At 39.5% G+C, this 22,458-nt stretch overlaps 1 protein-coding gene and 2 long non-coding RNA genes across 4 annotated transcripts in view; 2 read left to right on the forward strand and 1 right to left on the reverse strand.

Annotated features, from left to right (window-relative positions):
• The window catches only part of LOC136432444 (uncharacterized), a 29,611-nt gene extending 18,769 nt beyond the window's left edge, over positions 1–10,842 (reverse strand). The window contains exon 1 of one of the 2 annotated variants that reach the window (XR_010755530.1): positions 10,449–10,842. This is a non-coding gene — a long non-coding RNA (uncharacterized lncRNA). Of the gene's footprint in view, positions 1–9,955; positions 10,173–10,448 lie in introns of those variants that run through there. The other variant, XR_010755531.1, reaches the window with a different exon arrangement.
• On the forward strand, positions 2,865–4,389 carry LOC136432445 (uncharacterized). Its single transcript, XR_010755532.1, has 3 exons — positions 2,865–2,957; positions 3,660–3,737; positions 4,354–4,389. It is a non-coding gene; the product is annotated as an uncharacterized lncRNA (long non-coding RNA).
• Positions 10,843–13,318: 2,476 nt separating the features above from the next.
• Positions 13,319–19,936, forward strand: LOC136432446 (zinc finger protein 678-like). Its single transcript, XM_066423741.1, has 2 exons — positions 13,319–13,426; positions 17,584–19,936. The coding sequence occupies exon 2, from the start codon at positions 17,594–17,596 to the stop codon at positions 18,845–18,847; it is 1,254 nt and encodes a 417-aa protein (XP_066279838.1). The 5' UTR covers positions 13,319–13,426; positions 17,584–17,593; the 3' UTR covers positions 18,848–19,936.
• Positions 19,937–22,458: the final 2,522 nt, after the last annotated feature.

Below are 22,458 nucleotides of genomic sequence, written 5' to 3' on the forward strand. Positions count from 1 at the left end.
AACACGGTGTATTCCGCATCACGGTTGGTCCCACGCATCTCTCAGCATCTCTCAGCCCTACGCACGGTAGGGCTGGTACCTCGGGTGATACAGAATACCCTGTGTTGTATTCTATATGTGCTTGTTTCTGTCTTCTGATGCTTTGGGTGTTATTTCTTGCAAGTGACTACAGCTTGTGGGGTTCTGAGTTTGTATTGTGTACTCTGAAGAATCTAGTCTGGTCGCTCATTCATTCATTCATTCATTCATACAGGTTTGACAGAGCTTATGTCAGCTGCACTTTGACATTTTAAAATTTGTCTAACCAAGGACGTGTGACATTGAAATGTCAACTGGTTCATATATGGTAAAGGATTCTGTTCCAGACACGAGCTCAAAATTCAAACGTCAACCAATTTTCTCTTTATTATAATCAAAAGACTTCAGTTTCAGTTTATAATTGATAACAACTTGCATAATGCATGTAACAAATGTGCAAGTCACATGAAATGTGTTGAAACTACAGTAAAAACGCTCTTAGGATACAGTTAACATTAGAGTTAAAAAGCAACAACAGCAATCAATATAAAATCTATACAAATTAAAATATAAGCTCACAACATCTAGGGATTCTTCTTGGACATTACAACTTCAGAGCACGTGGCATGAAAGATATTTCATGTCGCTTAGTTTTACTTAAGTGTGGGGAGGACCTGTTCACGAGCCCAACGCAGATTGTAGTTCATCTGCGATGGTTTGGACACAAAATCAAGCAGAGGGTTGTGAGGATCCTCCGAGATGTTTTGTAGTGTGCGCAAGCTGGCCTGGTCCCGCCTTGCAGACAGAGAAGGCAGAGACTCTACGGGGATATCTATAATCTTACTCTTACAACATCGCTTTTGCACTGACTTTCGAGCAGGTGTGATAGGTGTTTGGGCAGGCCTCCCCAAACTGGGCTGGCATATTCAAGTAAGGGACGTATGAATACAAGATAAATGCGTGTAAGCACATCTGTAGACAAACCAGCCTTCTTAGCAACAGTTAAATGATACATTCTTGGGGGAGTTTTAGCGAGCATATACTGGACATGGGCATCCCAATTGCAAGTCAGATCATACGAAATGAATACACCTTAGAAGTTTGAATGTTGGGACACGTTCAATTGGGTGGCCTTCTATTGAAGGATGGGGTGGGGTGGGGACATTTTCCTTTTTTGTAGCACTAATTATCATATCTTTTGTTTTTTTTCACATTCGCTGACAGTGAAAACCCCATTCAGCAACAGAATCCAGCACTCTCTGGGTCTCAGTATCTTAGGAAGTCGCTACATGTAGGTGGCCTTGCAAAGACCTACCCACCTACCAAATATGAAGACAATCCATCCAGGCCTTCTTGATTTATCGTCCCATGGACTTTCACATTCCTGTACAATTCCTAGAATTCTTGCAAACTGCACACAATGTATATATACCATTAGGCTCGCCCCAAGGCGTCGCCAAAAACCACACCGCCAACATCAACAAAACTATGTCTAGTACTTATAATTATTGGGATGTATCTTTGACATCTCTCTACAAAGTTTCATAGATGGTACTTCTGATGTTATGTTGAGTGTATTAATCTTTGGAGCGGACTTCTCGTCTGTCACCTTCACGACTTCTCTCCCGTGGGAAAACAATGTAGTCAGACGGCAGTGATGCTTATGTCATTTTTCTATATTTGTAGTGTTTTGTGAAGCTTTATTTCTTAGGTATGATAGTTGTGTGACTGCTTGGTACTGGTCGTACATGTTTATTTGCCTACATGAGTCATCACTACCAAGTGACCAGTGAACATGCATTGTTTCTGCAGTTAAAATTATATTTTTCAAAATACATGTACAAGAGAAGACTATACAAATTTGAATGCAATTATGAAAGCTCACTGTGCATATATGTGCAAGGACTTTGCTTATTTACCTTTTAGTTTCTAATCAGCATAGTCAGTGGTAACAAACACAGCATACAGTGTGTGCATAATCAGTAAAAATCAAGATTCAAGAAATGTCTAAGTGGAACTCTGAATTACATCAATCTAATTCTAAAAATCATCAATTGCACATCAATAATGCATGTAAAATGGTAAAATGGATGCCCGATATTGCATCCTATATCCCCCTCGCTTACAATAATCAAAACAATCATATCAATAGTATATACATACACTATTCCACATAATAAATGTGTTCAAGGGTGCAATTCGTGTTATGTCAGGACTTGTGTTATGTTATGGCCCCTCCTGCTAACATTCTAAAGCAATTACTGTAAATGCCTTTAAGTTTGCGTGGTTTTGATTTCGCGATAGGGAGAAAATTGAGTGTTCGCGGTTGTTTTAAGTTTGCGTTTTTAAAAGACAATAGCAAACAAGGGGGTAGGAGGGCACAAAAATTCACGGTGGGTTTAAGTTCACGGCGAAGAATACCGCAAAAACCATGAACATAAAACCACCGCAAACATTTCTGCACTTTCTGTACATTATACTATTAGGATATCTTTACCCTGAGGGTAGCATTGGTATCAAGGACAGGTGTCTTTTGCTCACCTCATTGTGTGATAACATCTCTATTCTAGCAGTAGCTCAGAACTGAACTGGACTTTTTTCCCACCAGATTTTGAAGTGGATTAAGGATCCTGTTCATGATTGATTTCTTTTAAATTCAAAAATCAGCTCTCTCTGACAAACATGCCTCACTAAGTTGTTTCTGACTTCGTGACTGCAACACAATCACCAGATTACCTTCACCTGGTTGGTACAGTAATTACCACAAGGTTATCACCTGTGGGCAAGTAAAGACAATACAGAGTGTGAGCTAACTTCTAAGAATAGATTCATCTAGTTCAACAGTTAAACTGCAATGCAGCGAAGAACAGTGCAAGACACACTCCCAACCCTGAAAAAATTCTCATTCTAAACCAAGATCTGCAACCATCCACCCTTTGGTGAGTCTTTCTACTATTTCTTAACAATTGTACAGTCATGATAGTTGACAAATCATTTGTTCATGTTACGAGTGAAAATGTTGTTGTAATAGTTGGCAAGCCAAAAGTTTGGTTCCTGCGTCACATCAAAATGCCAATGAGGAAATGACAGCCAGGGACACTGTCAGAAGGCTATTACATTGTACATAGATTCACAATAGTTTAAGCTATTTATATGAGCATTTGGTCTCTCTTTTTTGTAATCTTAGTCACACAATCTTTGAAAATTCCCAGGGTTTCTCCATGGTTCTGATTCACATACTGCATCTGAGTTGATTATAGAATTTATTGCTTTCTTTTTGACTCAATTATGTGCAATATATGTTTTGCTATGTGTTCTGTTATGTTTAATGTGTGGGTCATGTCACCAGTAATAGATACCTGTGTCCCATGTGTATCGTACTGTTGCAATTCTAATAAAATCAAATCATATTTTTCTGTCAAGATAATAATAAGGAAACATCACCGCCAACAAATATTTGTACATGATGGTACTCATGGTCACCATGCATGTTGACTGCATTTTGTCCGCTTTCTATGTTTATTACATACCAACCTGACATCTGATGTGTCTTCCGACATGTGACGCTACAAAATGAGTGTTGGAATCACAAAATACATGAAGACTTGGCATGTTAACTACTACATTTGTTGTTTTTTCAGGCATTTTATCTCATCTCGGGCAACTTCTGTATACCTGATTCAAGAGGTGTCTGCTGAGCTTTCTCCAGTAGAACCAAGGTAAGGTAAACCCCTACGACATTATGTATCATGTACACCACTTTTGCCAAAAACATTCTACAGTGCCATTTCCATTTGTTGTGGGTGCTTGCTAATAGCAAAATTCTTTCTGTAGATTCGCTACAAACATCATTGTCAATGTTGAGTAGGAAACCGACCAAAGAAAAACAACATAAACATCGCTGTCGTCTGGCGACATTGTTTTCCTGCCATTTTTTCTGGCCGTGCACGTGATTATGGTGGGACGATTCAACACACAGCGAGGTCCAGAGATTTATTGCGCTCTAACATGTGATTGGCTAGGAAAAGGAAACTGAATACGGAGATGGCGAAGATATTTGCCAATAAGCAGACGGAGTGTTGTTGATGCAAGCGATGTCGTTTCTTTGTAAAGATTTTGTCAGTCGGGCCACATTCACTGAGTACGTCACTGGTCTAAAGAGGAAATAAACATCATGTATCGGTTTTTCCACGAACCGACGTGCGCCACCTTCCAACCCGGGACGTGCATCACTTCAGTGGGGGGCTGTGACTGTTCCTCACTGTGTGTAAAGAGAAACCGTCATATACTAATGATATGCTAATTAGATGAACATCTTCTTTTGCATCATATTAGTGGAGAAAAAATAGCATTGAGACTGAGAGGTTCAACATGGCGATGAAGAGGATGCTGGTTCTGCTGCTGATCGTCCTCAAAGACACTGGACCAACCACAGCACTACCCTGCAGCAGCAGCTGTTCATCAGACTGTTATTGTGGCCACAGAGATCTGACCAGTGTCCCTCAGCACCTGCCTACAAACATCACTAGCCTTAACTTGCGTGTGAATGACATCACAACTTTAAGTCAGTCTGATTTCTCAAGGTATACTAGCTTGGAAAGATTACTTCTTACAGCCAATCAGATCTCTATAATCAATAACGGAACTTTTGATAACTTGACCAGCTTAACTACACTGACCCTTATCCTTAATCAATTAACTAGTCTCCCAGCTGATATATTTGAGGGACTTGGTAATCTGGAGAATTTGTATCTTTCCCAGAATCAGTTTTCTGGTCTCCCAGCTGACATATTTGAGGGACTTCGTAAGCTTGATACATTGTTTCTTAACACTAATCAGTTAACAAGCCTTCCAGCTGGCATATTTGATGGACTTGAAAATCTGACAACTTTGCGTCTTAACAATAATCAGTTGACCAGCCTAAAAGCTGACGTATTTCCTGTACTGGCCTCCATTCCATCTGTTCACATTAATAACAACCCCTGGCAGTGTGACTGCAATATGCTTCCCTTTAAGAAATTAATGACAGGGCGTTATGCATTTGAAAGACAGATCACATGTGCCGGACCTGCTAACCTTAGAGGGAAAAGCTTGCTAGATGACGTACAGGTTAATCCAAGAGATCCGAACTGCATGTCATTTAGTCAATTAGTGCCTGCAGTTGTGACACCACAGACTGTGACTGTGAATCTGCTGGCCTAAGCAGTGTCCCCCAGCACTTACCTAAAAACATCACTCGACTTGTCTTGTATTCCAATGACATCACAACTCTAAGTCAGTCTGATTTCTCAAGGTATACTAGCTTGGAAAGATTACTCGTTGGATACAATCAGATATCTACAATCAATAGCGGTACATTTCATAACTTAACCAGCTTGATAACCATAGTCCTTTTCCTTAACCGATTAACTAGTCTCCCAGCTGATACATTTGAGGGACTTGGTAACTTGCGATCTTTGTATCTTTCTGAGAATCAGTTTGCTGGTCTCCCAGCTGACATATTTGAGGGACTTTATAACCTGAAGACATTGTTTCTTAACACTAATCAGTTAACAAGCCTTCCAGCTGGCATATTTGATGGACTTGGAAATCTGACGACTTTACGTATTAACAATAATCAGTTGACCAGCCTAAAAGCTGACATATTTCCAATGCTGGCCTCCATTCCAACTGTTCACATTAATAACAACCCCTGGCAGTGTGACTGCAACATGCTTCCCTTTAAAAAACTGATGACAGGACGTTATGCATTTGAAAGCCAGATCGCATGTGCCGGACCTGCTAACCTTAGAGGGAAAAGCTTGCTAGATGATGTACAGGTAAATTCTAAAGATCCAAATTGTATTTCCTCTGCTTCATGGACCTTGTCCCCTTCACAACATGGAACACTGACTCTACCCTTGGCTTGGCTCCTTATTCTCCAACTAATGAACCAATAAAATCAATATCAATGGTCCACAAGTACACTGAGAGATACAAAAACATCAGTGTGACAAATCAATGGAGCTGGTCCATAAGTATAATTATTGTAATTACATGTATTAAAATAAATCATTCAGTAACTAAAATATGGTCCACAGTCCAGACAACAGGTTATGTAAATGCCCAATGATACATGTAGCTGCTATATACAGGGCAGATGCTATAGTGACTGTTTCCCATAGGAAAGCACATTTAAATACACTAAAACATTAGCCTTCATAACAGTACTAACCCAAATTTCAATCTCAAAAATTCTGCTGCACCTAAAACTAAAAGTCAGAAGAGTCTGATGTATAAAAATGGAATTCAAAGAAACTAGAAAGGCAACATTTTCGAGAAAATGCAGGATATTCCCCTCTCATTACCTACACCTCAAATATGACATCCTTAGCATTTACTGTAAGGGAATAATGAACTTTCTGCATGCATTATGGAAAGGAGTTCCTCATTAACATAAGTTATGTCCAGGTGTATTCACCTTTCCTAAAGGTACCAACATCTCAAGTATGGCATCCATAGCATTTACCGTAAGGGAAATACATATTTCTGCATAAATTATGCAAATGAGGTCCTCATTAGCATAATTTATGGCCAGGTGTTCTTACCTTTCCTAAAGGTACCTACATCTCAAATATGACATCTGTATCCTCTACGGTAAGGGAAATACAAGTTTATGCCTAAATTATGCAAATTAGGTCCCAATTAGCATAATTTATGTCCAGGTGTATTCACCTTTCCCAAAGGTACCTACATCTCAAATATGACATCCGCATATTTTACGGTAAGGGAAATACAAGTTTAAACATATATTATACAATACCTTTTCTACAGGTATACATCTCACATACAACATCCGTACCATGTAACATAAGGTACATAAAACTTTCTGCAATACCATTAGTAGAGCTACCACCCCACATCTTCTTGGTTTTTGGCAGAAGAAGAAGAAAGAACAGGCAAGCAAAAACAGTTAATTCAGAAATATAAATAGGCACTTGACCCACTCAAACTCCCAGAAAAGTGCAGAAACCCTATCTTTGACCCCAGTTTTCTCCTGTATACATCCGCTCAGGTCAACAGGATATGTATGTGAGAAAGTTGGTCAACAGTCCCACTTATTGCTCCTGAGAACTGGCTTTTGTATTAAAATACCCACATGTATATGTGGTCATAACCCAAAGTGGATGATAACTGGTACCGCACGATATCTGGTACCTCTATGAACTAATAAGTAGTTGTATTTTGTTACGTCATTATCAATCATACCTTTATGGAGCTTTCAGTGGAAATTCTATAATGGCCTTAAGGTCACTCTTCATTAAAACTTTGCTCATCATCATTATCATGATGTATTATACGATTTGTTTGTTTAAGGAGCTTAAAGACCCCTATTGTAGGATCAGTCGGTGGTATAAAAAGTTTACATTTTGATTATTTCTTTTTAAAATAAGTTTAATGTACCTTTATTGTATTACCTATCAGCTAGCAAGCAGCATTCACAAAGTACATTATTTTGATGCATCACTGTCATGTATCACTAAGGTGTTGAAAACCTAGGATTTGGCTTTGTTTTGGTCTGGAATGTTGTTACAGTACTAGTATATCAAACACAAATAATTGCCATCTGCACCTCACAGAAAAAAATGACAAATGTTGTTCAAACTTTAAGTAGCGGCTAAAAATGGAAACATTTGGCAAAATTTAGTGAAAATTGTCTATTTTGTTGCCCAAGTCCTATATATTTTAATGATTTATGTTACTTTAACACTACTAATTGTATTAATTATAAATTAATTCTTATTTTTACCTTGACTATGTGATAAAGGATTCTACAATTAGTATAACTATATAGTATATAATTAGTATTTTCTGTTTAAAGCAATAGTACAAAAAAGTGTTATATATATAATATTTCTTAAGATACTATTTTGCTGAGCTAAAAAATGTATTGGCAAGTTAAGATATGAGTTGGAATCAGACAATAACTGCATTTTATATATGACTGTCATGTAACTGTACATGTATACACTGGTGGTAAAGTTCTGATAAATCCCCAAAAAAATCTCCTGAGCTCAATTTTCTTTATTGTTTTGAACAAAAATAAAGGTGCCTGTCTGCATGGGGGAAGACAACAAGCTACATGTTATTACAAAAATATGGATGAAGTTCCTTTTCTGTAGATATTTCTTAGGTTGAATTCATATTCACAATGTATTCTTAGACTGGTAGAAAATAACACTGTATAATTTTATGGTGAAAGGAGTTAAATTCCTTACTGAAATTTATTAGGTAGTAGTACTAGTACATACCTAAAGGAGCTCAACTTGTAGAAGATAGAGTGTCATTAACATGTACATGTATAACTGCATGGTGAAAAGACGGGAATAAAAGTTCCAAAGGGGAACTAAAAGTCTGTGGCTCCAGCATTGTGAATGAAGGATGATTGTGGTGCATTAGTGGGTCAGTTGGCTTAACGATTAGTCTAGATAATGCCTAACACTACAGTTGAAGTTGTAGGGCCTTAACCATAGCAGTCATGAATGTAATACACTAGATTATTATAGTAGATAATAACTGTTTAAAAGATGGGTATCTTCATTTCAAACTAAAAAAATTGGAAAGCTACTTTGGTCTGGCAAAATATACAGTCAAACATTTAAACAAACTAGAGTTCCACGAACACATTATCTTCGTCAAATAATCAGGGCTTATTATGGAGAGTGATTATTATTTACATGCTTATTGGTGTTGGGTGGAGAAATGAGTCCAGCCTAAGATAAGGCTAAAAATGATATAGTGGTACAGGACTAGTATATGTATCTAGTGTGCTGATATATGTTATAACAGGTCATGAAAAAAATACGAGTATTTTTATAACATGTTGATATTATATGGGCCACAAACGTTTGATGCAATGTTGTAAGTTGAAAGTGATGATGAAATGGTACAGTCCATATACATGAATAGAATGAATCTTTATTCCATATCATGCACATTTTGAAAGACATAGTACATGTGGCTTTTCCGTACCTAGCATTGCACGTGGTGCAGTTTTGGTGCAGTGTTTGGTGCAATTTTCACTGACAAAAAGAAAACTAGAACCCACCAATCGCAGAAAAAGTGGGACACTTTGTCTTCCACAGTGCTTCCAAAAAAGAAGTCAAACCCCAAAAGCTAAGTAGATTGTATTCGGAATCAGTTCTTAGAATATAGTCACTTGTTCCACTTTTCACCATTGTTAACTTGCACGGTCTGTATACTCTTTTCATACATTGTCCTAATAAGCCCTCGGGCAAAAGCATGCAAATAAAACTCAGCTATTAAATACTAGTATCTTAAAACAGATGCTACAAATGAATACTCATATAATCTCTCGAGTCCTTTTGATACAAAAATATTGCAAAAGTCCAGCCCGTCGTGCCGAGAGTGACGGTGTTCTTTTTTTTGGGTAAACTTTATCCTCTATGAAAATTATTAAGCCACAAATAACCTTTATAAAGCACCTGTAGTTCCTATCTTGGCTTGAAGAGAGTGCTAAAAATTGTTTGAGAAAAAAAAAAGAACATATGACCGTGAAGTGTGCTTTAAGTGTTCTTAACAACCAATTTCTAAAAAGGTCAACTTGCATTTAATGCACTTTCCTTTATCGCCACTGCTAAAAGTAATACAGACCACAAATACTGTAAAAGGGTAAATGTTCACGGTGGCTTTATTTTCATGATGTTCGTGGTTACTTCTTGACCTTAAACATTTTCGATTTCATAGTAAAACCCAGCATGGCTGTCAAAACCACCCCAAACATGCCATTTACCACGAAATTAAATCCCACGAATATTTTCCCTTTTACAGTATTTGGGGCTGCCCCCCTCCGATTTGATTTTGAGTAAATTATGGGGAGGGGAGGTAGGTTTCAAAACAAGGTACGAATGCAGCTAATACACTAGACAAAACGTACCTTACAGATACAGTTGAATACTTTATAAAGCACATTTACCAGCCATGTAGGCTGGCCTCTACAAAGGTCCAGCCATTCTAGGAAGTACGTTCGAAGTTTTTTTAAAGTCTAAAGCAAAGTATGGGCACATAAATATTTTATCGGCCCATCAGTTAAACTAAGCCACATGGCACATAGTTCAGCAAAACAATCTTCATTGAACAATGAATCATTATGGCAGTTTTTTTCAAAGTAAGTTCTGGGCAATGTATAACCATGGAGGTTTTGGTATAACGTCACTGTTTGATTGCTTTTTAGCATCGAAACCAACTGGAGTTTCACAAACTGATCATGGAGCCCCAAATCCCAAATCTCCGTCCACGTAAAAGTCGTCTTTTCCCTCTGGATAAATTCTCAACTCGAAATATACGAAACCAATTATTCCTTCATCTGTTACGCATTCTTCCAGTTGATGTCCGTCACAGATAACGCAGAATTTTCTGAAAATACTCACCAAAACAAAGGGCAGCTTGCACCTGAAGCTTGTCAAGATGGCCAAATTTTTGTGGACACACGCTGGAAAATTAGCGCCAGCGATTGATAACGGTACTGCAGCTGGTCGCCCCAGGGGACACTGGGCTACCAGAACCTGGACTACTGTAGTCGAAAGCCAGGGTGATCATGAGTCTTGAAATCAGTCTTGAAGCCAAGTTACGAAACTAAGTTTCACCAACTGGATGAGAGGGAAGGAATCGAAAGAGCAGTTTCTACCTCCGTGATGAAAACGCCACGATGTGTTCAGATCGGAGATCATCGGAATGCGAAGGGTGGGGAACATCTGGTGTATATTAGTTGTCTGGCTGGCCAGTCTAATCTTCAAGCAGATCTCCACGGTGCCCAAATCGTACAAGCTAGCTTCTAACTCCAGTCAGCCAGAAAAGTTGTCAGGCACCGTCGGGTTGCAATAAATACTCCTTCTGCCAGTTGGATACGGTCTTTGCAACCGTTGGGTCTTCTCCCAGCAGATGTTAAACTTCAGGAGAGGGCAACTTGCAGATCACCTTTAGTTCAGCATGCACAGGGTTGCCCAACAAGCCGGAGGCTATTACTATTAAGGACCCATGTGCAGCCCATCCTCGTTCACCAGAACCCTTCCGCTCCACGTTACATCGCTCGCAGAATCCTCGTTCACCAGAACCCTTCCGCTCCACGTTACATCGCTCGCAGAAAGGGCCCTGGTAACACGGGATGGCATCCATGGTTATTACGATATCGCCACCAAAACAGCTTCAGCCAATCAGGGGGGTTAAAACCCGTTTGCTTCCTCTCATCGGAAGCAAGCGCGCAAAGAACGCTGGGAAGCTATCAACCAATCAGGTTACGTGTTACTGCTAGCTCATTAATTATTCATGAGCTACAACTGCCGTTTGTCCCAAATAAGGGTTAGCTCATTAACTATTCATGAGCTACAACTGCCGTTTGTCCCAAATAAGGGTTAGCTCATTAATTATTCATCAGCAAGTCTCGTCGACCTGCAATAACCATGGATGCCATCCCGTGTTACCAGGGCCCTTTCTGCGAGCGATGTAACGTGGAGCGGAAGGGTCCTGGAGCGGAAGGGTCCTGGTGAACGAGGATGGTGCAGCCATAGGACTGCAGGTTTGGAACCACTCACACCGGGCAGGACCCCTACTCTTTTCGATATTTAAAGTGTGGGCTCGTGCTCAATGGGTGGCTCTCCTCAAACACGGGACCTCCATTTAACGTCCTATCCGAGGGACGTCCCTAACCGAAGCTAGGTACTCATGATTTGCACCTGAGTGAAGTGAGGAAAGTCGTGCAAAGTGCTTTTCCCAAGGGCACAACGTCGGGGCATATCGGTGGTTTCGAACCCGGGACCTCTCGCACCTTCTTCTGATTGCCCCGCTCTCTGACCGAACGGTTGTCTCACCAGGTGGCTGTCAGAAAGAGGCCGGGGCACTCAGAAGGTAACGATATCATCCTTCAATTCCCGACTTATAGAAATATTTGTTTGTTTGTTTGTTTGTTATGATAACATACGGTTTCTTTTGTAGTGTTCTTGATATAAGAAAAATAACTGAATCTAATTTTTACATTACCTTTATTTCTATACTCGTACTCATAAATGTCACAAATGTACAAATAAAAACTCAATAGAATCCATTCCAAGTCACCAAGAGGGTTTTATGATAATATTTGTAATGATTTAGAAAAATTCTAATAAAAGGATATCTGACTGACAATAGTTCTAAATTTTTCTGAAAGATTGAATATAAAAATATGAATTTCTTTGAAGTCGATTAGATAATTAAGAAATATTTTGAAAGGAACTGCACAAAAATCTCTTTATTTAGAACAATTTCTTAACATCGATGTGATTCTTTCACTTTTAGAAATATTTACAAAAAATGGTAGAAAATGGTTAACAATGATAAAATCGTCAAATTTGAAGTTAACCGGTTTCGAACCCCTGGTTGGCACCAAGGAACCCAGGCGGTACATTCCATTTTGTGGACCTCGGGGGGTCAAGTGTACTGTTGCAACTTTCTCTCATAAAATTAAATAACGGCTCAAGTCCCGTCGTCGAATATTGTGTGTCGCAAATATCAGAATTTCTGAAACCTTTCCAAGGAAGACTTTAAATATATGAGGCCACATCATGTAAATTTGATGGAAGACATCAAGGCGTGCATTTATTTTCGACTAGTTTCGGAAAAAAAAGAACTAATAGATATGTCTTCAAATTGAACGTTTTTGGTGCGATATAACCACCTTGGTGCGACCTTGCAATGGTATCCCACCCAAAATATGATGGACCAAAATCAAAGGTTTTGAAACTTGAATTTGGTCCATCATATTTTGCAGGATAATGTGCGTCGGTGGCAACAACTTGACGGCAATTTTACCACCGGTGATTGCGTGTATTCGCATTTTTTTCGGGGCAAACTTGACCACAAACTGACCGACATCGACGCAGTTAAAATTGTAGAACTAGTAGGATGCAATAGAGAATGGCGACAAACGATTAAGTATACGTTTGATTAAAGGGTACAATCAACAAAATAGCTGAAAACAGAGAAAAAGTGTGGTTGACATTTTGACGCCCTCTTTTAAATGAGGTCATGCGGGTATATGCGGAACTGCAGCCTTCTCACCCATACAATCTGTAAAGTTCATTCGCATGATTTATACGCCGACTTCGCAAACGTCACAACCTCATTATGATTCATACGATCTAAAGGGTGACCTTTGATTCTACCATACAGTCAAGTTCATACCTCGTTGGCTTTTACGTTGAGATGTTTTTGAACGGTTCAATATTTCTGTCGCACTATTTTTCTTACCATACGTCACGGGATCGCGGATTGATAAACTGTGTAGTGCGACCTTGTTCAAAGTGTACTTCTCTTTCAACTATCTTTGTCCTTGGACGAGTCAGTTTCTACCGTTAGAATCGTCGATAGCTTTCAGGTAAGATTTATGTCAGGTTGATTAACGATGGCTGACAGACTAGAAGTCATGATTTTGCGACTGTTTTAGTTTGTAACTTGAGGTTTGTCCTGGGTGCTGAACGGGTGACCTTGTGGGGGAGGGGGCGGCGTTTTTAAAGTGGTGGCGAAGTGCTTCTATTTTTTCGAAACTTTTGAATGATATCTTCCTCGTCATAACCAAAGTGTATCTCGTCTATGGAGTGCCCCACGAGGAGGAAGGCATTTATTGTCAAACTTGACCGGGCAACCACCTGCTGTCACAAGCCACATTAAAACAGTCCCGTCCAACTTTAGATGACAGAGGCTACTGACAGCCTGTCAATAAGACTTTCCCCCATTATTGACAGGCTAATTTACGATGAAATGATACATGGTATTCTGCAACAGGATAGGACTTTGACACATACAATATGATTTTATATATAATTTTGGCGATGGTAGCGAATGTCATCATTTGAAACAGACTATAGATAAATTATGCCAAGAACAGCATTATTTGCACGAGCAATGAGACAAGATGATACTAAATCTGCATGAGGTGTAAGAAATCTTGTTTTAAAATTATGGATTTCTTGTCTCTGTAAAGCTTAACTCCCAGGAAAGCCTTCACCTGTTTAAAAATGGCAATATGTTCCATTCCTTCTTGACCATGGACATGAGATTCTCTGGGGGAATGCATTGAAGAGAGTTCAAATTAACAAAGTTTGGCCAAATAAAAAGTTGCCTTCATTATGAAATCTTGGTGGTCAGGAAGGTTGAACAAATAACTAAACACACAGAGTATCATATTTTATACCGAATAATAGATTCTTCATTTTTGTTCTTTCACATCCTCGACATTAGTATCTGTTTTTTTTATGGGGTCGTTCACAAGAGTCAACTTTCCACTGTAAGGGAGGGTATCAGGTTACCCGGACTCCCACGTGGTCCCCTGGGAGAGTTGTAACGTCTTCTAAAAGATCATGATAGTTAGAAAAATGACCTCTTGCATGTGTCTCGCCAATTGTAAATGAAATTAGCCAATGTGAATACCTCAAAATAAATCCACAGGTCTGGAGATATTAGCTCTTGACAATTCAATGATTTTGGACACACGTTACTTGAGTTTTCAATACCAGTTTGGAATAATGACATGCTTCACAGATAGGGGCAGGGGATATTTGAATGTTGATGCCGGCGTTAACAAGCCCTGCAACTTTTAAGGTCATCCACAATGGTGCCAGTTTAATACAAAGTTTGGTTATATGTTACAATATTGTCCACACCAAAGTTTCAGCAAAGATATACTGTCAAGAAAATGGTTTGTATTTGTAACAAAGTGGGTTTTCTTCTTATGTACGGCACCTCGGAAAGAATTTTGGCACGGATTTACAGTGAAAACCTGCAAATGACCGTGAACGCACATTCTTTTTGAATACATCACTTCAAACATGATAGAATATGATTCAAAATCTAAAAGAGTCTGGAAATTTTGCACTCATATTTGACCATCGTGTATGTTTTAAATTTTGTGGCAACATATGATTACATATGGCATATATTGGCTCATTTTGCAACTGCTTTGTACTAAATTGTAGGGTTAACAGTATGGTTGAAACCCTTTTTTTTGAGGGGGGAAACGGACTTGCAGAAAACTATCTCGCTTGTATTGATTTTCTCAATCTCTCGCTTGTATTGATTTTCTCTTTTTTGTTCTAGACTATCTGAAACCTTCCATAGATCGTAAAAGTTTCACTGAAAAAAGACAAAAACATTGCTGTTTTGTGTTTATTTCTGAGCTTTTTTGTTTGCTAATAACTGTGTATAACTTTGCATGTAAAATTTGTGCCAGCATGCAATTTAATATGTAACAAAAAAATATTCCTAGCACATTAATGCCATGGGTTTAGGTTCTTACTTATAAGAACCTGAACCTCTGGTTATATATTTTGTGTATTATTGCATGTAAAGTTTGTGCCAGCATGCAATTTTGTATTTAACAACAACAAAAATATTCCTAGCACATTGACATAGATACCATGCAGTGTTCTCGCCAGAATTTTTTCACAGCATAGGGGTCAGGTACAGAAGGCCAACTTAACGCGGCGCAAGCTACGAAGAAATTACCACAGAGTAGGGTGTCTGGCTTGTTCCCTCGGAAAATTTTTGAATTCATAACCCAATGAGACACTATTTCCTGCATTTTGAGGGATAAATTTTGTGAAGTCAAGTGCTGGTCATGTGCTATAACCACCGAATTTGCTCACTCGGTGGTTTTATTCGGTGGTTATAGCACATGGCCAGGCCTTAAGACACCATATACACCAAGGAACAGGCGCGTCATTAAGTAAGTTTAAACGTTATTATCATGTAGCCTATCCAAACTGATCCATATAAGAGAGACAAAGTCCTGTATAACACATTTATTTGATACTATACATGTAAATCAATCCATGTAATGCAGCATGACAACAAAGTATTTGGCATTATTATATTACCCTTCCAGGAGGGAATATACTGTCTTCTTCTTCTGCCAAAAACCAAGTAGATGTGGGGTGGTAACTAATTGCAAAAAGTTATATGGTACGGATGTTATATTTCAGATGTAGGAACCTTTAGGAAAGGTGACTACACCTGACAATAAATTATGCTAATGACCTAATTTGCATAATTTATGCCATAAACTGCAGATGTCATCTTTGAGATGTAGGTACCTTTAAGTTTAGGACAGGTGAATGCACCTGGACATAAATTATGCTAATGAGGACCTATTTGAGCTGTAGGCACCATTAGGAAAGGTAAAAAAAACTGGCCATAAATTAAGCTAATGAGGGCCTCATTTGCATAATTTAGGCATGTACTTACATTTCCCTTACTGTAAAGGCTACAGATGTCATATCTGAGATGTGGGTACCTTTAGAAAAGGTGAATACACCTGGCCATAAATTATGCTAATGCAGACCTCATTTACATAATTTAGGCATGTACTTGTATTTCCCTTACTGTAAAGGCTACAGATGACATATTTGAGATGTAGGTACCTTTAGAAAAGGTGAATACACCTGGCCATAAATTATGCTAATGCAGACCTCATTTACATTATTTAGGCATGTACTTGTATTTCCCTTACTGTAAAGGCTACAGATGTCATATTTGAGATGTAGGTCAGAAAACCTGGCCATAAATTATGCTAATGAGGGCCTTATGCATAATTTATACATATCCCTTACCATAAAAGCTACAGATGTCATACTTGAGATGTAGGTATCTTTAGGAAAGGTGAACACACCTAATGATAAATTATGCTAATGCAGACCTCGTTTGCATAAATTATGCAGAAATACCATTACGGTCAATGCTAAGGCTGTTATTTGAGGTGTAGGTAATGGGAGGGGAATATCCTGCATTTTCCCGAACATGTTGCTTTTCTAGTTTGCTCTGAAGTTGATACTATAAGTATAATGATAGTGACAGTTCGATTCTCGTCTTAAGTAACTAAAATTTGAAGGTAACAGGACCATGACTAGCTCTTATGTGTGAAACATTTTTGTTTCACTGAAGTATGGCTAAAAACCAGTCAACCATTTTGACCATTATTTTCTTCGTTCGCCATCTTTGAAACCGGTTAACGTTTGATCACAATATGAACGAAGTGCCGCAGGAAGAAAGTGATAAAGAAGTACGTCTTCCCCAGCTTCCCATGACCCGAAAACTGACTCTAAGTCTGCGCCTGACAGTTCTTCGACGAAAAACTGTGGTACTCTGTCCATATCGATCAAACGGGTAATGGCGGACGAAATTATTGAGGACGGCGGGGTTCCACTCTCGGTGGGGACGCAAAAATTTTTGTTTTCAGTCCTTCCATTTGAATTTCACTTGAATTGAAATTTGTTCCTTTTTTCATGTATCTTAAGAAGATTTTGTGAATTTTAAGACGTTAAAGATTTTTAAACAAGGTTAAGAAAAAGATTCATCAAAAAGATCCCTCCCTCTACATAATGGAAGGGTCGAACGGGTGTGTTATAACACATGGGCAATGGAGGCTTCTGATTGGTCGACGCCATCTGGCTATGTGATAATGTCAATTATAACATTCTCCTGTGCTGCAAATTTCAAATGGACAAATTTTTATTTGTTCTATTTACTCTTCACTTGCAGAAGAAACTTGATGGCGACAACAAAGAGCTGCTGTAATGATGTTAGCAGTGGTGAAGTTGGTGGGTTTGCCCACACACTTCAATGGTGTGAGGAGTGCAGCAAGCAGTTCAGTAGGCGGAGTGCTCTAGAAACTCACATGCACACAGGTGAGAAACCCTACAGGTGTGAGAAGTGCAGCAGGCAGTTCAATAGGCTAGCTGTTCTAAAGACTCACATGCGGACTCACACAGCTAAGAAACTCAACAGGTGTGACTGTGAGGAGTGCAGCAGGCAGTTCAGTCTACCTTGTAGGCAGAAGAAACATGTGCGGACTCACACAGGGGGGAAACCCTACAGGTGTAAGAAGTGCAGCAGGCATTTCAGTCAGCTAGGTAATCTGAAGAAACACATGCGGACTCACACAGGTGAGAAACCCTACAGGTGTGAGGAGTGTAGAAAGCATTTCAGGCAGCAGTGTGATCTGAAGAAACACATGCGGACTCACACAGGTGAGAAACCCTACAGGTGTGAGGAGTGTAGAAAGCATTTCAGGCAGCAGTGTGATCTGAAGAAACACATGCGGTCTCACACAGGTGAGAAACCCTACAGGTGTGAGGAATGCGGAAGGCAGTTCAGTAGGCATGATGATTTGAGGAGACACATTATGACTCACACAGGTGAGAAACCCTACAGGTGTGAGAAGTGCAGCAGACAGTTCCGTCTACGTTCTAGTCTGAAGAAACATGTGCAGACTCACACAGGGGAGAAACCCTACAAGTGTGAGGAGTGCAGCAGGCATTTCAATGAACTACATACTCTGAAGTCTCACATACGGACTCACACAGGTGAGAAACCCTACCAGTGTGAGGAGTGCAGAAAGCATTTCAGGCAGCAGTGTGATCTGAAGAAACACATGCGATCTCACACAGGTGAGAAACCCTACAGGTGTGAGGAATGCGGAAGGCAGTTCAGTAGGCTGGATGATTTGAGGAGACACATTATGACTCACACAGGGGAGAAACCCTACAGGTGTGAGGAGTGCAGCAGGCAGTTCAATAGGCTGGGTGTTCTTAAGATTCATATGCGGACTCACACAGGTGAGAAACCCTACAGGTGTGAGGAGTGCAGCAGGCAGTTCAATAGGCTGGGTGTTCTTAAGATTCATATGCGGACTCACACAGGTGAGAAACCCTACAGGTGTGAGGAGTGCAGCAGGCAGTTCAGTAGACTGGGTCATCTGAAGAGTCACATGCCGTCTCACACGGGAGAAACCCTGCAGGTGTGAGGAGTACAGAAGGCAGTTCAGTAGACTGGGTAATGTAAAAACGCACTTTCTTAGGAATTTTCGAGAAAGAATGATGTATAATTAGACACTTACATTCATTAGTATGCCAGGAATGGTTTGTTAAGGTTTATTTCATTCCCTCTTCTACGATGTTACATTTTGTCGATTTTATTATGTAATGCATCATAAGCTAGTACATGTATTTGCAAATACAGTGTATACTATAGCTGTATAGATGATGGGCTCAGGGTTATGTTGATTAAGGGCCCATCTTTGACAGTTGTTTATGTCATTTAGTTTGTTACAGTTCAGGTTCAATTGTAGCATTTCAAGCTACTGGTATCATTCCGTTATTGTAGCTGTAATGTAGGCGCTGGGTTACAAAGTTTACAGATTTTGATGTTTACACAGGTAGAGGTATTAGTAGGTCTCTTGTATATATAAGCACTTGCTAAGCAGCTCTAAGAATGTCAAGACATTAGTTGTTTATGTCATTTAGTTTGTTACAGTTCAGGTTCAATTGTAGCATTTCAAGCTACCGGTATCAGTTTCGTTATTGTAGCTGAAGATATTGTAGGCACAGGGTTACAAACAGATTTTGCTGTTTATACAGGTAGAGGTATTAGTATGTCTCTTGTAGGCACTAATGTTAATCAGCTCTAAGAATGTCAAGTTGTTCATGCAATTTAGTCTGTTACAGTTCAGGTTTAATTGTAGCATTTCAGAGCTACCAGTGTCATTCTGTTATTGTAGCTTTTAGGTATATGGTAAGCACAGGGTTACAAACTTGAAGTTTACATAGCATTTAATGTAGGTAGGCATTTGCAGGTCTTTTGTATTGGTTTTATTCATCTTTGAGAAAATCAAATACGTTTTCTTTGTCACAACACTATGATAATAGTATCATGTTTACTTTCCTTTTAAGTTTGTTTTAATTTCTTAGTTGTTACAATCTACCTACTAGTTGAGTTGTATTATGGTTACTGTAGAGATGATATAGGCACACAGGGTTGATATGTTAATTTATAGGTCCCTTCTGTTATATTTGTTTATGCCCTTTATTCTGTTCCAGTTCAGTTACAATAAAAGTTTTTTTGTCAAAGATATTGAAGGAAATCAACTTAATTCGTTAGATAGGTTTACAACGCCTAGATATTAACATGTTTTTGACAGATAACCATGGTACACCACGCGAAAGGAAAATTCTATCAATTGCACAGCTAAGGGTTGCTGATAGGTCGATTCTTATTGTCAAAAATGATGACCAATGTGCTGCTGAAAAACTGGAAGATGTGGTACCATGGAAAGCTGCTAAGGGGCCCATAATATAATTTCTTGATTTTGCCAACATGCCAAATATCATGAAGATCCATCCACAACTTATCCGTGCTGTTCATGGACAAACAGACCTGAAATCATAGCCTTTTTGACGAAGGTAAGTAAGAAACTCACAAACTGAAGGGACCACCCTAAAGATTCATAAATAAATCAATCAAATTCTATCATAAGATCTTCTGTTCGTGGATTCAAAGCGTCGCCCAGTATTCCTTACTAGTACTGCAATCATTGCAATCATAGGCATAAAATGGAGCAAATATAGCATGATGCTTTTAACGAGGACGATGCTGTGAACGATTGCAGTTGTACATAACAATGCTAGGTGACGCTTTTGATCCAAGAGAGTGAAACAACGTTGAAAGTAGAAACTTGCAGTCCTAGTAATGATTGCCATGGCGCCAGCCAATGCTTGTGATCCATGAGTGTGAATATGATGTAGCAGAAGACTTTTTTACTCCGGGAAGGAGGATGACCTCCTTCTGGGAGTATTGGAAATGCTTTTGTTTGCGCGTTCGCAGCTATAACTCACGATCCCGTTGTCGCATTGGTGTGTAACTTGGCATATCGTTTGCCTGGTTCGGCGTGGTGATGCACAATAGCTTTGTTACACCATAACTACTTTAAACGTCAATCCAATATCGTAATTGCACCCCTATAATTAATGCTATGTCCCACTGCCCTGCCATAGGGACCATGTTATAATCCGTTATGCATGACTGGAATACTTCAGGCAGATACGGGGTATAAATCTTCCTTACTTGCTGTGATCGTATAGTCACTGTTACATTGAAAAATAGACAACGTGCATCACCACACGCAACCTAGCAAACGATATACCAAGTTACATACCAATGCGGCAACGGGAATTGTGAGTTTTAGCTGCGAACATGTGCAGAGTGACCTCCAGTCTGTGTATTAAGTATGCCGGCGTGTCCACTCGCAACTCGCATACAGTATGTGCGCACGGGACGGACGATGCATTTTTACGCACAGTGTGAAAAATAGTGTGAAAATGGCAAATCTCTGGACCTTCAAACTTACCACACTTGTAGTTTATAATACGGAGGCTGTGACAATGTAAACAAGATTGGCAATGAAAAAAATACATTGCCATGCCGACGGTAGTTGTTGTAGTTGTTTTCATTTTTACTGTACCCTGCTTAGGGCACTGTTACTGACATAGGTGGTGCTGTTCATACAGGATTTCCAACGAAAAGGGCTGATGAGTACCTGTTCTGTTGGACAAATACAGACACATACACACACACACACACACAGGCAACGACAGCACAACTACATTCTATCATGCATAATCCCACCACCAGAATGAACATCACAGACAACTAAAAACAACACTCGGTGCTCACTGCTTGCCACCACAACAATGACCAATTTCTACTCTGACAGGACTGCTGTTTACATCAATGCCACAATTTAGCTAAAATCTACAATTATTACAAATTCTAACATCATACTTATACTTGTCCACTTACAAACAGACACAGCACACGCAATGTAACAGCATCCTTTGAACACTTACGGCTCATACCCCATAGAGTCAGGAAGGTGAATAGGCACGATGTTACTACATGTATACATAGTAGCTTAGGAATTTGTGCCAGGGACTTCCTGCTAACTAACATTCCGTAACGTGTATCATCTAAAAATAGCTGCATGACACACATTCTATCCTCTGCATTCCTGGGATATCCCTGACCTAGATACCAATGGAATACCAGAAGAGGCACAGGTGACCCACATTCCACCATTCCAAGACATGAGGTAATGGGGGGCTAACATCCAAACATACCAGACTACCCAAGGGAATCTGGATCACAAAACCAGGTCCCCGGGACAAACATACCAGAGCCGTTGTTTTGATTTTTACTGTATCCTGCTTAGGTGGTGCTGTTCAAACAGGATTTCCAATGAAAAGGGCTGATGAGTACCTGTTCTGCCACAAATACAAACACACAGATCTAGGGCCTCCCTGAAAAACAGTGCCAAGCCACTGAGGGAGCTACCCTAGTAAAAGAATACAGAAATAGATAAATGGATCTGAGTGGTCATATGTATAAGCCTGGCACATCTGGTCCAAAGATGTGGTTTCCTGTCTAGGTTTTCTGTCCCTAGTAGGGCTGCATGGCTTTCTATCCTTCATACTGCTCACGACATTCCAAACATCCTATTGGCTTAAAATGCCTATGCAAAAAAAAATACTGTTCTGTCCCAGGACTCACAATTCAAGATGCGGTGCTCTGCAGATTAATAAG

Source organism: Branchiostoma lanceolatum, chromosome 4, assembly GCF_035083965.1.
Source record: "Branchiostoma lanceolatum isolate klBraLanc5 chromosome 4, klBraLanc5.hap2, whole genome shotgun sequence".
NCBI classification, from domain to species: domain Eukaryota; kingdom Metazoa; phylum Chordata; class Leptocardii; order Amphioxiformes; family Branchiostomatidae; genus Branchiostoma; species Branchiostoma lanceolatum.

What these genes read in the sequence shown, in the direction of transcription:
- LOC136432446 (XM_066423741.1), top strand. Translation starts at nt 17,594, where the DNA reads ATGGCGACAACAAAGAGCTGCTGTAATGATGTTAGCAGTGGTGAAGTT.